Source organism: Takifugu flavidus, chromosome 7 (genome assembly GCF_003711565.1).
Source record: "Takifugu flavidus isolate HTHZ2018 chromosome 7, ASM371156v2, whole genome shotgun sequence".
In the NCBI taxonomy this organism is placed as follows: Eukaryota; Metazoa; Chordata; class Actinopteri; order Tetraodontiformes; family Tetraodontidae; genus Takifugu; species Takifugu flavidus.
This window is the reverse complement of record NC_079526.1, coordinates 2,848,442-2,864,217: the sequence shown is the minus strand read 5'-3', so window position 1 is coordinate 2,864,217 and position 15,776 is coordinate 2,848,442. Positions and strand designations below refer to the sequence as shown.

The window sequence follows — 15,776 nt, the reverse complement described above, 5'->3', positions numbered from 1 at the left end:
ACGATGATTGACATTAAGATGGATTCGACAGGTTTCTCTCTGTTTTTGGGCTGTGAATGTTTCATTCTAGTGCAACGCTTCTTTTTCCTCTCCATGTCTATGAATAACTGTGCTAATCAATCAGAGGATTGAATGATTGGCTTTAAGAGAACATTAATACACAACCTGCAGCAAAGGAAATCCCTAAAAAAAATCTGCACTTCCAATGGAATTTGTGGAATCTAGTTCATTAAATGTGAATGAAATTGTTTAGCAGAATGAAAACTCTACACAAATTACCAGAACAATGACTTTAATGCAGTGTAACATTTAACAAATGTGTAATGCAGTATTACTATATTAAATTATCTGTCTCACTCAATACAACAAAGTCTTAAATACATCTAGGAATGGGAATAGTAACATCTATTCCAGTTGGATGTGAAAATGTTTTCATTATTGTCATTAAAACTTTATTTAACAAAGCGAAAGTAATTAAAAATGGGACAATTCCACAGCACTGGTGTTTAAAGCAATAAATCGACTAAAGAAAGTTGCTGGTTAGTCCAAAAATAGACACTCCTGCTCCGCTTCAGAGGGCGAGCTGCAGACCTGACGTGCGTCGCGCTGGTGCAACTACATGTTGAAACGCTGGGCCCTGGTTTGCAGGGCTCTGTTGTCTCTGAGGTACATGTTGACATAAGAGGTGAGCAGATCGTCCATTTTGTAACCCTTTTAGGAGAGAAAGCACAGAGAAATCAAGAAAACGAGAAGTACGGACTCACTCGCAGCTGCCGCTGAACTCACCAGTGAAGTTTCACACAAGAATTTCTTCCCTTTAACCAGACTTCCGATCGTCATGTGAAAATAAGTGCTTCCACTGGACCAGCTTGCAATGCGGTTGAATGGATGACTTGCCAACACCTCCTTCATGGAGAAAATGTGCAGCATATTCAAAAAAATGTGCGAGTACAAGAGGAAATGCTCGTGTTGAAAGCATTTGCTTCACCTTGGTCTTGGGGTGGATGATGGTGAGTCCTTGCTTGCTGATGGCTATTAGAACAATGTCGGGGAAATGTGGCTCCGATGTTTGCTGACAACAAATGTATGAAGACACATGAGAAATCGTGGCTAATTATGGAGGTGAAGCTGTGACCAGTGAATGAAAACATCTCGCTTACCTTCACTTCAAAGAAGGCGCAGCCAAACGTGGGCCAGCGGTACACCGCCTTCAAAAAGGCCCCTTTGGCCTCCTCGATGGTCATACGAGCTTGTTTGTTGTAGGTGGCAACGATAAGCTGAGAATTACACATATTTCTGCACGTAAATACACATAATATATGGAAGTGTCACACAGCTCTTTTATGCTGAGTAACAGAGCAGTTGTGGTGCTTTAAATGAGGTTAATAATTTCCCTCCCGCAGCCTTCAGGCAGTTTCACAGGACTGAAACTCACCATAAAGTGGGTATAAGGCTGATATTGTTCTGGGGGGGTCATGAAAAGGATGCAGCTGGGTCTATTTTTTAGTTTCAATGTTGGTAGCAAGGGCCGTGATAATGCTGCTGCTAGAATACTCGGATAAGCCCCTTTTGTGCATCCAAAAACTAGAATTCAAACAGTAAGACTGTTTCTCAAAATCCTGCTCAGTGTTAAAAAGTCTTAAGACTTTAATTAACACTGATGAGAGACTATTTTCACCCCTTTTCCACAGAATTTCACAGGTCTGAAGACAGAAATTGTGAATAAGTTTAAATATGTCAGTAAACACAAGTCAATCAAAACGTTTTAATGCATTTTTTCCACCATGCAGACACCTTTAGCTTCACAGAAAGACCGCCATACCTTCTTCCAGTCGTTTTCAGAAACGCTCTTCAGTTGGTCCAGGGGCACCAGCTCCTTCAGCATCTTGGGAATCATGACAAACTGGTTCTTGTCGCTGTTAGCTTTTATTCTGAAGAGCAGTGCGGCGATGTGCACCATTTCCTCTCGGGTGCAAGAGTGGTAGCCTCTCAGGTACTTTGGTAGTTCCTGAGGGATAAATAGTCTGTGTCGTTAACCACTGTAGGAAGGAATACACCAAAGCTTTGACAGAACCCAGCTGGTGACATCAGGCGTTACTGAATTGTGAGTTTTTTGGGGCACCAAAGAAAACAGGTCAGAAGACATTAAAACATTCCTGCAATCACGATGAGTCACAAGCAGTTAATCCTTTTGAATTCCCATTTTGAAAAGCTCTAACGAGTGTAAGCACAGCCTGAGCAGCATCGTTCAAATGTACCTGAGGAAAATGGAAAATCAGATCAGCCAGAGTGTCTTTGCCAGGAACGACATTGAACCACAGCTTCCTCATGAAGAACACAGTGTAGGGCGAGCTGACTGGTGCACCCGCTGGACACACACACACACACACACACACACACACAGGATTCTGTTCATCAGCACGGGTCAAAAGTCAATCGAATCAGAACAGAGCGATACTTCAATGACGTTTACCGTCTTTGATCCTCGTCATTTTCTCGGACCAGTCGGTTATTTGTCTCAGGCTATCAAAGAAGTAGTCCGTTTCATTCAGACTGAGTACCTGAGAGGAACAACAATCACAGATCTAAGAGTGATGATTATGATGGAAATGTTGCACGTTTGCTACAAGAAATCACATGTGAACCTTATTGTGTGTTTTGACGAAAATGCTGTAGCCCTCAGACGAGGCCAGACGCAGCTTTTTGACGATGTTCTGGGAGAGATCCCTGACTCGGGTAGTGGAGGTGATCTCGAATATCTGAAAGGACAGGAAGGGAACCACAGGTTGGCCAGCCCCAGTGTAGCCTGCCATATCACTAATACACTCTCTCTCTCCTGCGGTGTGTATTCATACCTCGTCCGTATCGTTTGGGAAGTGCACTTTGTGTAAGATCTGGGGGCTGTTCAGCTGGATGGCATTTACCTCCACTGGATGTGGTTGGAGCTTCCTGGGCTCCAGTCTTGACAAACACAGCAAGTTGTTTTATCATTGTGGGGGAACAGAAAAGAAACTCAAAATGTAAACAGGTCGTTTTCAAACCAATGCCAATGAATCAAAAATACAAGCTCTGTCAAGGATGTGATGTAGACGGCTCTCGTTATCTCCAGTCAGGTTCTTGATTGGACTGAGATCTGGGCTTTGACTTGCTCGCTTCAGAACATTCACCTTGGTTTTGAACCATTTCAGCTTTCGCTGTATGCTCGAGGTCGTCGTGCTGCTGGAACATAAACGAGCCCTCGAGTCGTAGTGAGTTGGACTTACCCTCCAGGAATGTGAACTCTGTAGGATGCCTGTTTTCGCTTTAACATTAAAGAGGCTGCATTTCCTTAATTGACCATGATTTCATGTATAGAAGCAACAGAAGGGGGTCAATATTCTTTACAGCCATAGTGCTATGGCCCCATAAACCATCGTAGTTTACACAACTACCTTCTGCTTGTGTATATTTAACATGAGCTCTTCTCCAGATGATCCCAGGAAGCAGCGGAGAACATTCCTTATTTCAAACATCTGTGCTTGTGACACATAATACGACACACTGGGCTGACCTCAGCAAGCTCTGCATCCGCTGCAGACAGTCTAAGGCGAGCGGCTCTCGGCGGCGTGACTCCAGAAAGCGACGAGCGTGCTTCAATAGAGACTGACTGGGCGGAAACAGGCCGCAGCAGAGCCACAACAGCTGCCATCCCAGCTCCATGCTGAGCCTGATAGACAACATAAAGAGACATTTACTGCATGCAATCATAGCTTGTCTTAATTTCTAAAACTTCATATTAAACACTGGATGCAATAATTGCTCTGGATTTCCTAAACCTGACCCTGGTATCACGACCTAATAACGTGATGCTACCTGTTGTTGTTGTTGGTCATCTGCTTCATGATCTGGCAATAGATTTCATCTCTGAGCACCTCGTATTTGGTGGCGGGCCCAAAGATCTGGTCTGTGAGCACGACGGGGCTCTGCAGCTGTTTGGTGGGGTAATCGCCCATATATTTGAGGATGGGTACAAAAGAATTAAGGAAGATTCAATTGCAATTATTCCATTTCAAAGGATAAAATGCATTCATCAAAATGTATAAAATAAATAAAAGATATATAGTCCATAATAGAAATATTTTAAATCCTCAATTTTAGCCCTACTTGAAGGGAAAACCCCCCAAAACTACATAGTTGGTGGAACACTATGGAGGATATCAGTGAAGGCCAGACAGGCTTTGTGGCTGAGATCTGGGTTGCCCCCCAGTTTCTTGAGAAGGGGCTGCCTGATGGGCTCTCTGGAGCTGGCCCAGAGCCGCTCAGGAGCAGCGTTCCTGGATATGACCTGACGGTTCACATCCTTGGTGGGCTGCCTGTCCAAACAAAAACAACCGAGTGAGCACAACTGTTGGCATGTAGGGTGTTTTGAGGGCCACGGTCAGCTCTGTTACCTGAAGTACATCAGAGAGAATTCTTTTAGCGTGGCCGGAGCTATTCGCTCCACTGTTCCTGTATCTTTCTGGTTAGTCTGGATGACATTTTTCCTCTGGTTTGGAGACAAGGTGAGCAGACTCTGAAACAATCAAACGAGCAACAGCTTCACTTTCCCTGTTTTGTCCCCATAATAAATATACTACGAAGTAGCTTCCTCTGGTGACGCCATACCATAACCTCATTGGTGGGTTTGCTGAGTGTCGGTAGAATTAGAATGGCATCAGATGGGACTGCTCCTTTTTGCTTGGTGCGCTTATTTTCTCCCATTATCCAGCCACGCTGCTGAGGAAACTCATCATCTTTGATTATAATAATGAGCTCGCCTTTTTTGAAGCTAAGGAACGTGGGGTCACCTGCAGAGGTGGGGAAGACGGCTTAGGGAGCAATTAACATAAAATCACACCAAGCGATCATGAAGCCGTGCCAACGTATGGTGACGAAAGAGCAGTCCGGTGTCTGACCTTGTGTTTCAGCTTCTCTCAAGGTCACGGCGAACCGAGACCTCTCGGTTAGCCCGCTGAGGAACATCGTGATGAGCTCTGTCAGGTCCTGAGCTGAAGCTCCACTCAGGGTGAAATCTCCTTTCAGTGTCAGCAGGCTGGCAGCTTGGCCTTTACCATCCCTGGTGTCAAACAAAACACATTAGAAATGCTAGTAAAAGCTAGATTTGATCCAATATGTGTGTGTTTTTATGTGGTTATTACATGTTTAAAACCTACCTTACAAATGTAAACAATACAAAACAGGAGAACATTTATTCTGTTTTATTCCATCACTGCTACCCACATTACTCAAACGCCTCCTTATGGTTTAACCTAAACTCTCTCCTCCTCCTCTACCTGATGGTGTTGACCCCCATGACTTCGGGGAAGGAGAGCTCCAGCAGCCTCCTCTCTTTCTCATCCAGGAAGGTGATCCCGGTCCAGTTTATGGCCACAATGAACCTGCTCTTAGGGAGCGGCGGACCTAAAACACATTGAAGGTGCATTTACTTGACGTCTATCTGTTTATAAGTGTGTCTGATAAAAAATTATCTTTGCAAAAATAGCAAATATGGCCGACACAATGAACTCGATGCTTTTTCACAACATAAATCTCGACTGCGAGTAAAACATTGACAGTGTTTTTTGGCAGATGTTGGGAAATCGTAAAGTTAATTAAAATACCTGTTATATAATAACTATCTTGCTTGTACATTGTCTGCTCGCTATAATCACCAACCTGACAGTTTGGCCACTTCAAAGAACCTGGAGAAGAGCATGGGCCATGTCCTCCGGGCATAGTCAACCATCTCTGCCTTCACATCATCCTCCTTTTGTTTTGAACTTAAGTATGGACTCTGAGGTTATCGAGGCAGAATCGTGAGTTGTGTTTTTGGTTATTGCTACGCTATTATAACTGGGCAGTTCTGAGAGACCTCCTGATTTGACTGACCTGAGCGTGCGCGGTGCTGACCATCTGCAACCATTTGTCCTCAGATTTTGCCTTGAGCAGAGAGGCATTGATGCAGTCTTTAACAGCTTCCTTCACGTGGGCTGGACTGCTGTCTGCGCCGTGCTGGATGTACAGGTGCTTTGCAGCCAGTTGAGCACAATCGTCTTCCTGTGGGAGTGTGTGATTCATGACAAATGGGATTTAAAAAGTGATTTAAGAATGTGGTAAGAATTTCCAAGATAATTGTCTACTAAATGCTAACCTTTGGACACTGATACTCTCCAAACTTCAAGCCATGAATGATCTGTTTGTAAATGAGCTGCGTGCTGATCTTATCTTCTTTGCAATCATGCCAGGGGGTGAAGATCTCCTTGCGGAAGGAGAGACGCCAGGGGGCGTGCTGTTCCTGCCCTCCTCTCCTTTTCACTTCCTGTTCACATTGTGAGATGGCATCCATCAGGTGCTCCCGACCACAGCCCAGAGCCAAAACCTTGAAAGAAGAACAAATATTCGACGACTAAATATTCAAAGAATTTGAAATTGCGATAAATCTGAGTATAAATGATTCATTTAGAGACAACACCAAAAAAGACATCAACTAATATAAAGTGAACATAATCAAAGTCTGCACTCTAATCCTGCAACAAGATACTCTCCTCTTTAAATTCCATAGTTTCAAGGTTCAAAACAGGGGTAAAAAACCAACCACACATACAGTAGAAGACCTTATGTATTGCATGGATGTACCTTTTCATACAAGGTGACATAGAGAGAAAAGCCAAACGTGTCTGTGAGTTTGATTTTGTTGGCGAGCAGTTGGCAGATCTCTTTGGAAGTAGATGCAGAGTCGACAGGGAGGCTCACGGCTCGTCCGTCCATCAGCATCACTGAGACAGTTATCGGCTTTTTGGTCTTTGTTGCCTGTGACAGTGCAAAAAAAAAAAAGGTATTAATTATGGCAAAACACGGCGATTCTCACATGAATAAACATCTTTTGAAGGGTCTTATTTTTATCTCAAAGTCAAGCACATTCAGTGACGTGTCAAACTACAGCAGGGTGTGTGTTTGTGTGGGCAGAAGGAAGAAATAAATAAAAAGAACTCTAAAAGCACGAGATATTTCACAGCACAGTACCTGCAGCTCCAGCCAGGCAGGGGGCTCCCCTCGTACTCCATTCATCCCCGTGCGTCGCAGCCTTTCAGCGCAGTAGGAAGCAAAGCCTCCCGGGGCGAAACGGATGAAACTTTGCAGGTACTACAGAGAAAATGAGGTTAGAAGAGCTCGGCAGGCAGCACATCCACGCTGACATTAACAGCAGCGGAACTGACTTTTAAAAATCTTTCGCTGGGTGGAAAAATGCCCAGACACAGAGACAGCAGGATCCAGCCCCGGAAGTAGCTGTTGCGGTTGTTGTTGTCCTGAAGCTGCTTACAGATCTGACAGTAAATCTCATCTCTGAGAATAAAGAAATGAACATTAAAAAAAAACATCACATTAAGTGACAGATTGAAAATAATAATAAAATACCTCAGGTCACATCTGACGATGGCGTATCCCACAATTACGTGGAGCTTTTCGAGAGTTGTCAGCGGCCGGTCCAGTGTGGGGCCATCACGTTCCTTATTGGAGGTTTCCTGGACTTGCTTCTTTGGCTCAGGGAGATCCCCCATGAACCTGAGAATGATCCACCACACTGTCAGCGAGGCCTTGGAGGGAAAATCACAGAAGAAGAAGGGTTAAGATCCTCAAAGATCACCCGGGCTTTTACAAAGTGATGAATTACAACAATTAAAGAGGAGCACCAGAATGTCTCCTCCATCTTCATGATGAAGCAGGGGCTGCCGAAGTTTCTGGCGGATGTGGGTGGCTGTGGCCGCACCCTGGAAGTACATGGAGGCGAATTTGGAGAAGGAGTACTCGTCCAGGTCCGCATCGTCATCGCTGAGTGGGTCGTCTTCCATGGGGAGGTCATCGATGTCAATTTCCTCTATGACCATCCTTTTCCCATCAAAATTCTGACCAAGGAAATGCAGAAATTTGCAGAGTCCAGTACAAAATTTCATTTAAAAAATGTGCAAAATGCTAAGATATTGAACCTCCAATCCTGGACTCTCCTGCCCTCCGGATATCAGGGGGAGGAAATTAAAGAAGCTGTCCACTATCTCCTGATCTGTGATGGCATCAGCCTGAGCTTTGGCGTCAGTCTCTTTCGCCTGCCTCAGGACTTCCTCTAAATAGGCCTGCCTCTCTAACACAAGCCGCTGCTCTTCCTGTTTCTGCTTAACAGAGAGAAACTTCTGCAAGAGAAAAGCCGCACAGAAAAGTGGGGTATAACGGATGTCAAGGCGCTGTTAAATACGATTCTTAAAGAAAATATCGCCGTGTTTGCTGAGGTAAACAGTTTCCCCAGGTGGAGTTCAACTTACGTCTCTTTTTCTCTTTTTCAAGGCTTTCCTAGCCAGCATGCTTCTGGTGTGAACCTGCAGAAGGATCACAGCGTCCCTTTTGCGTTTCCATTCCTTTCGAGCCAGGTATCCCCTGAGCTGGGCCTGCAGCACGATGGCCGCCTTCCTCGTCCTTTGATACTGGAGCTGTATCTGGCGAGATCGGACCTGCGCCTGCAACCTTGCAAAACCATGCTGCACCTATGGGGAACGTTTGATGGAGGGGCATTAATGCGTGTCAGGTCTCGCAGCGTTCCCTAAAACGGGTTGATTCAAAAGCACTCACCACGTGGAACAGCTTTCTGCCTTTGTGTCCTCTCCAGTGTTTCTGAATGACAACAGCACTTGCTCTTTTCCTCAAGAATTCTCTCCTTTAGGTGGTGTGGAGTTGAAAACATAGTGAGATGCATCACTCAACTGAATAGAAATGGAACGTTTTGGTATCATACCTGTATTTGTAACCTCTCAGGACCCTCTGGATTACAAATGCCTTTATATTCAGTTGTTTCATTCTCTCCAGTTCTAGCATGGTGTCATGGTGGTCCTGAAACGCAACAGCAAAAGCATCTTTTTGTGGGTGGAAATATTCAGTTATTTGATCTGAACTGACATGTTTCCATATATGTGTCTATAAGAACAGGCTATGTTGGAACGTTTATTGGCACCTTGAGGAATATCTTTGTCTTGCCAGTCTTCCAGTCTTCTTTTTTAGGGAGCGCAGTTTCACAGATGACTTGGCAGCATTTCTTTTTACTTTCCTGTCAGGAAAAAACAATCATCATCATCATCATCATCCAATAGAGGACATGAAGGAGAAGAGGGCAGACGTTCACCAGGACCATCCTTAGCACAGCTTACTGTTTGCGGATCACAGAGGTGAGCTTTAAGCAGGACTCTGTAACGACCAAGGAACTCATCAAATGTGTAGCGCACAGGATAACCAGCCTTGCGGATCTTGATAGTCTCCATCATTCCAGAATAACGGAGCTGACGGAGGCACAGCTCTCTGTTAAGCAGCTGAGGCACAGATGACAGGAATCTCATTTACTACCTCTGTTCCACAAAAGCTCTTCATTTACCTTTCACTCAGATGCACACATGCTTTCTTTATGTCTGAGGAAGCGCGGCTTCTGGCCTCACCATGGGCTTCTTGAAGTCATTAGGTTTGATGCAGCGTATGAAAAAGGGTTGGCACGTCGTCAGCGTCTTCATCAGTGAATCCAGAGACTGGCGGAACTGGCCAATCAGAGTTGGTACGCGCTTCTTTGCATCCACATGTTGCTGTCAGATGCATAGAAAATGTAAATATTGTGAGTCTAAACATGCAGTTTCATTCATACAGCGCTTTAGTTGTGTCAAAGAGGCCACTGACCCGAACGCTGGCAGCTTTGGTGCTGATCCTGGGGTTGACAATAGTCTTGGTGGCAAACGAGGACAGAGCGTCACGAAATGCCTGTTTGAGGATTTTACTGGTGGATTTATGCACCAGTTGAATCAGATCTGAACTGAGAGAGTCGCGGTTTTTCTCAAGAAAGCCTGAAATAAACAGACCACATAGACAATAGGAACAATGCAGAAGACCCCCACCCACCCAGCCACCGAAGGGTCGCTGATAATAAATGATACCTTTGGAGTCGTAGTGAACAATTCCAGCAAAGTGCAGGATGCCAAACTGTGTCTCATAGCTGTTTTTGGGGGGAATATAAATGCTGCCGTCCCTGTGGGCCTGATTTATCTTTTGGAGCATGGTCGTATCTGTTCCCTGACAGAGAAAAGAGCGACTTTAAACCAGCTTTGAGGACCCGACACGCTCAAAGGAAGATGCAAACCTTTGGGAAGTTGCTCTCCTCGTCAATAAGGGCCAGCATGTTCAAGGGTTTGATGGCCAGCGCGTCCAAGATCCGCTGGTTGTCCTGATAGTCGATGCGCGTCCAAACGATGTTTTCTCGAGCGTACTCTTCTTGTTCCAGCGTGAACACGTGCTTGACGAAGAACTGCTGCAGATGCTCGTTGGCAAAGTTGATGCAGAGCTGTTCAAAGCTGTGACGAACCCAAAAACCACAAGGGGAATTTGAGTTCATTGGCTACCCACAAAAAAATAGAAGATTAAGAACCCCTAAGAATAATAATAGCAATTAACCTGTTTTTATCAAAATTCTCAAAGCCAAAGATGTCCAGCAAGCCTATCGTCTGTTGGGGGACTTCAGACTCTTCAGGCTGTGTGTAAATTACGGTGTTGATTTTGTCAACAACCCAAATGAAAAGTCTCCCATAAATTGCCTGCAAATAAAACAGAAATGTTCACACACATCAGCAGTACTGCACACAACAGTAAAACACACAACAGTAAAACACAAACAACCCAGACATAATAACCAGGTTAGAGAAAATCACTCCATTCATATATATCCCATCTTTTCCATCTTAGTTTACTCTTCCAAATGCTATATGTGTAAAAAATATGCGTGCATGTGTGTGTGTGCTCACTTGTTTTCTCTGATTTTATTGTAAATGTATGAAAAGTGCTCTATAAATAAAGTCTGCTCCTCTTAAATCCTGACTTCATTTATGATGCAAATAATTGCATTACATTTGATTTCTGTTGTATAATTAGCTGACTTCTTGATGCCTTGAGTCTTTACAACAGACACCATGTACGGTAACAACACACGTACAAACTATTCCTTTGGGACCAATAAATGTGTTTCAGGTTGGTTGTAACAGCAGAAGCTGCAGTAATATTAGTGTGGATGGTGTGATATTACCTTGACAAAGGCGTTCCTGCCATCCACAGCCTGAGCAGAGGTCAGAACTTTGCTCACGCTATCTGTCGCCGTCATGAAGGAACGCTGAGTCAGACTCTGCTCCAGCTCTTTGGAATCCACCTGTGGTAACAAAAATAAATAAATCAAATTTTATATGGCTCTTTAATTGCACTTGCCAAATAAGAAAGATATATGCCATAAATATACATATGGTGGCATTTAAAAGTTTGGGCAGGCCTGGTCAAAATTTCTGTTAATGTGAAGTTGTGTAGCTGGTAGTTGAGAACTTTTTCCAAGTTTCTCAGACATTAATTAGCCGTTTTGGGTCACAGCTTGTTTAAAGTCTTCATTAGGAAAAGACAAGTGATGTAAATTTCAGGCTTTTTAAATCCTCAGTCTCGTGTCCCGTGGATTCCTCTAAGCAGCTCTCTGAAAATGAAAACGAATGAAGCCCACAAAGCAGGAAAAGGTTATGAGATGGCAGTAACGTGTTTTCAGGTGCCCATTTCATTGGCATAATTAGGAAATAGCAGTTAATAGGATCAGGGGAGGGCTAGAAAAGATCTTCAGGAAGCTTCGGCAGACTCAGCTTTGTCAAGTTCTACTGTTCAGTGGCACCAATATAAATACGGCCATCATGGAAAAGTTATCAAAATAACCCCTCAAATTTCAGCATCATACAATTGCAAAGGAACATTTAGACAGGACTGATGCATTTTGGGAACAAGTTCTGTAGATGGATGAGGTTGAAATAGAAACTCGTGGCCAAAATGACCAAAGGTGAAGGGAACAGAACTCAGGAATCTCACAGAAATGGAAGATATAAAGGGAATGTGCCACGAACTTAAGCTGTTCCCATTAACAAAATTCTGGACCGGGGGGGGGGGGGGGGGGGCTCATAGATGCAGTGTGTGATTAATACAGTACACATACCTCTAAGAGCTGGCTGGCCATGCTGAAATGGGATGATTTCACGATGTTGCAGACCTCTAGGTTGTTTATAGTTGTACCTGGAGTTACACAATACATTGGAAATGTGATACGCCGTCCCAAACTATTCTGGGATAAGTTTCCTCATCATCTCACTGAAAGCGCTGACCCTCAAATTTGACATTTCCCAGATGAAGAACGGCAGCGAGCAGCTTAAAGATTTCCCAGGAATCGTCCTCCGAGAACATAAGAATCTTCATAGCTGAGCAAAGGTGTGAATACTCCATCAGATCATCCCGGCCCTCGCAGCTGGTGCATTTACCCTGGTGATGTCATTGTTTGGTTAAAAAAAGAATTTATGTAAATGTTACGATTCTGACTCCAAGAATAAAGAAACATTTGTGCGGCACCATGGTCAAATAGTTGTAGTCAGAAGCTCTTCCGAGGGAAAGAGTCTTCTTCTTCTCAGCCGGCATCCCCTCCAACATGTAGTAAAAGATGTGATAGTTTCTTTCTTGGGGCGCCTGAACACACACATCAGTTAAGAGAATCTGGCTTGTCCCGTGTCACACTCAGCCCTACTATATTCACACCTGGCGACAAACTCGGGACTTTTCCAGCAGATACTGCTCAATGCGAGCCCCTTTGATGGCCCCAGCCTCTGTAAAACCGATGTCAATGTACTTCCCAAAACGACTGGAGTTATCGTTTCGAACGGTTTTTGCGTTGCCAAAGGCTGAGAAGACAATCGAGGTTACATGAGCAAAGCACACGAGAGTTTATCCATTTAGGATGCTGTTTCGTCATTTCACCAAAGCTCCTACCCTCCAAGATGGGGTTTGCTTCAAGGACCTGCTGTTCGATCCAGCTGTGCTGGCCGCTAACTGCAGCCAGGAACTGCAGCATGAGCTTGGTACTTTCTGTTTTTCCTGCTCCCGACTCTCCACTAGTGAAACCCAAGACGTAAGCAGGAAAAAGATGTGAGATTATTGAGAAAAATATCTTATTTCTTAGCACATCCTGTTTAAATCTGACTGCTACTGCGATTAGCTTAAATACATTGATGCTCTCCATGTAAGTAATGTGATACTGTACCAGAACGCTTACGTTGGTGTGTTTGTAGAGATTCTACTAGTCAATATTAATAACTATTACAATGTTATGATACAATAACTATTCCCAATGGAACATACTTTCATAACTGCAGTGTTCTGTGATGAGCAGATGCAGACCTGATGACGCAGCACTGGTTCTTTCGGTTGCGGCGCATGTTGAAATAGCAGCTGTCCGCTATGGCGAAGACGTGCGGCGGCATTTCACCCAGGCGCCGGTCCGTGTACATCTGCACTTGCTCTATGGTGTAGATGGGCAGCAGCTGGTAAGGGTTGACTGCCACTAGAATGGAGCCTGTGTATGTCTGCAAACAAAAGGGGACATTAATCATCACGCAGCAGCACAGTGACAAGTGTGTGTGTGTGTGTCCTTATATTTGCTACACATTGAGTATCAAAATATTAAATTTACTAGCAAAGTGAGGACATTTTTGCCAAGTGGGGCCATTTTGGCTGGTCCGCACGACTTCCTGGGTGCGGGGTTAGTTAGGATGTTGAGGGTTTGTTCATAAATCCTTGACATGAAAATAGAATAAGTCTGAGGCTTATTCCATTTAATAACAGAAACAGAATGTGTCTTATATCAAAACAAACATATACATATAGTAATAGTAGTACTAGTAAAAGTAATCAGGCAGGTCAAGAAATGATAAATGTGCAAGACACATCTTCTAACACCGACTTTCCAGATTTATAAAATATGAAAGTGTGAGAAAGTCATAGAAAAACGTTTTTAAGATTGTGGTCAATGAAAGCTCGTCAAAGACAAAGGGAATGTTTTTCCTTTGGCGTTTCACAGTTTATACACAACAAAATGGCCCGATTCATAATTGAACGGCCACATTTGAGCTTTGAGGCAGTGACACAGACGCATTTCTTTCAGCAGAGGCTCGATCGTCTCTATGGAGACAAACAGCTTTGTGATAAACTGCGGGGGCAAAGTCTGAGACCGAGCCGGCGGGGCTGAGTGGCGTTTCCACCGCAGGTTATAGAGCCCATAAAAAAACAGGGATAGCTTAGAACGAAAAAGAAACCTACATAGATGATGCCTTCTTTGTGACGGACCAGCAGGTTGCGGAGGAGCCCGGCCTCGTGGAGGTCCCCCAGCCTTATCATGTCGTCCACGCCCTTCACAGAGGTGGGGTGCATGGGCTTGAGGCTGACGTTCTTACTGATCTTGTGCTCCTGCGTGTAAATTATCACAGGATTAACATGACATCATCAGAAAGGAAAGACTCTCCAGATGTGATCTCACACCTTTCCCTCATCGTCCGTCAAGTATAGCTGTCCAGCATCCGTCACCCTGACCTCCGCCCCAATCGGCACCACGGAACCCGAGTCCAACCACACAAAATCACCCTTTATAGAGACAGCATCAGGGGTCACGTACAAGGACGGGTTATTGGGAGGATGACAGAAGTGAAACAATCATTCTTACCTTGACCAAATGCAGCATTTTGGAAACATGGATCAGGTCTGCAAGGGTGAAAGACCATTCATGCTGTCAGAGCCTTGTTCTCATAACAGGGAGCAAAACTTTCTAAGTCATTCAAATCGAAATCGGAACCCTGATGTTGCAGGTGAACATCAGAGATCTGACCGACTGAGTCAAGTGTTGTTTCTCACCTCAGATTTCTGAACCCTTCAGCCCAGCAGCAGCCGAGCGATCTTTTTCCTGGCTGTCTCCGAAGCAGGAAGTTCTCCAAGCAAACGCCTCTTTATGACTCTTTGACTTTGCTCCTGCTGGAGGGCCACCCCAAGTCCCAATGCTATCAAAGTATAAAGCGCTTATATCATCAACACCAGCTGTTGGAAAATTAGACCTGCCGGCTGCAGCTTACTGGCACAGTTACTGGGCCCTCAAACAGACATATTGTTATTTAAACCTAAATAAATTCACCTCACCAAAACAGGCTGAGTAAAAGGACACATTCTTAAAAACACAATTAACTCTTTCACCAAGTATTCACATTGTAGTTCACATTCTGAGTAGAGAACTGTGCTGGATAAGCACAGGAAAAAGTCATTAGAATAAATGATGACAGTAATTATTATTTTTTATGGGGCTACAAATTCCAACACACGGCTGCGTACTTGGGACAGATTTACAACCAGCACAGTTTCAAGCTAGCCCCTGAAATGATTAAAATGGGTCACAATGGTTCCTTGGTATACAATACTAGCAGGGAAATGTCCCAGTGTGGCTAACCTTTGACCTCTGGAAAATAGAAGACTCCCAGAGACATTTTTGTGAACATTCATCATGGTGAATTGAGTGAATTTGTTGAACTTGAGCCATCAATTCCTCATCAGATGTTCTACTCTAATGTGGGGAAATTCCTTCCATATATTTCTGAAACACATACATCAGCACATAGAGTGATACAATTTTCACTTTACCAAAATTCCTCTTGGCAAGATTTGGCAATAGATTAAATAATCGGAAATCAGACTTAGGAAGGGCATGAGTCAAATGGCAAAGCAACAAACCACAATGTGACAGAAAACTGTTAAGACGCTACAAACAGTGCTTAGAAAAAGCCCCCAGGAGCCGCTTTTATTTCCTAAACTAGTTTAAGGAGCTATGAGGGAGAACTCAAAGGCGTATACAAAAATGT

The 15,776-nt window shown here is 44.1% G+C and overlaps 1 protein-coding gene and 1 long non-coding RNA gene across 2 annotated transcripts; one reads left to right on the top strand and one right to left on the bottom strand.

Annotated features, from left to right (window-relative positions):
- Window positions 1-275: 275 nt before the first annotated feature.
- LOC130528745 (unconventional myosin-VIIb) lies at window positions 276-15,658 on the bottom strand. Its single transcript, XM_057038425.1, has 46 exons — window positions 14,785-15,658; window positions 14,597-14,634; window positions 14,416-14,517; window positions 14,197-14,343; window positions 13,279-13,463; window positions 12,871-12,992; window positions 12,640-12,782; window positions 12,457-12,570; window positions 12,216-12,369; window positions 12,050-12,126; window positions 11,117-11,236; window positions 10,492-10,631; window positions 10,181-10,391; window positions 9,978-10,113; window positions 9,724-9,887; window positions 9,492-9,632; window positions 9,210-9,368; window positions 9,017-9,109; window positions 8,801-8,895; window positions 8,638-8,722; window positions 8,334-8,552; window positions 8,004-8,204; window positions 7,710-7,922; window positions 7,435-7,613; window positions 7,236-7,362; window positions 7,042-7,161; window positions 6,655-6,828; window positions 6,170-6,397; window positions 5,913-6,075; window positions 5,695-5,817; window positions 5,313-5,439; window positions 4,935-5,095; window positions 4,645-4,826; window positions 4,431-4,552; window positions 4,198-4,352; window positions 3,853-4,006; window positions 3,551-3,706; window positions 2,856-2,961; window positions 2,646-2,759; window positions 2,474-2,561; window positions 2,259-2,368; window positions 1,823-2,008; window positions 1,161-1,277; window positions 989-1,072; window positions 787-906; window positions 276-711 (listed from the first exon to the last, which is right to left on the bottom strand). Exons 2-46 carry the CDS (start codon window positions 14,612-14,614, stop codon window positions 616-618), a joined length of 6,231 nt encoding a protein of 2,076 aa, XP_056894405.1. The 5' UTR covers window positions 14,615-14,634; window positions 14,785-15,658; the 3' UTR covers window positions 276-615.
- On the top strand, window positions 5,658-6,920 carry LOC130528757 (uncharacterized). The gene is made up of 3 exons (XR_008951385.1): window positions 5,658-5,817; window positions 5,913-6,131; window positions 6,264-6,920. It is a non-coding gene; the product is annotated as an uncharacterized LOC130528757 (long non-coding RNA).
- Window positions 15,659-15,776: the final 118 nt, after the last annotated feature.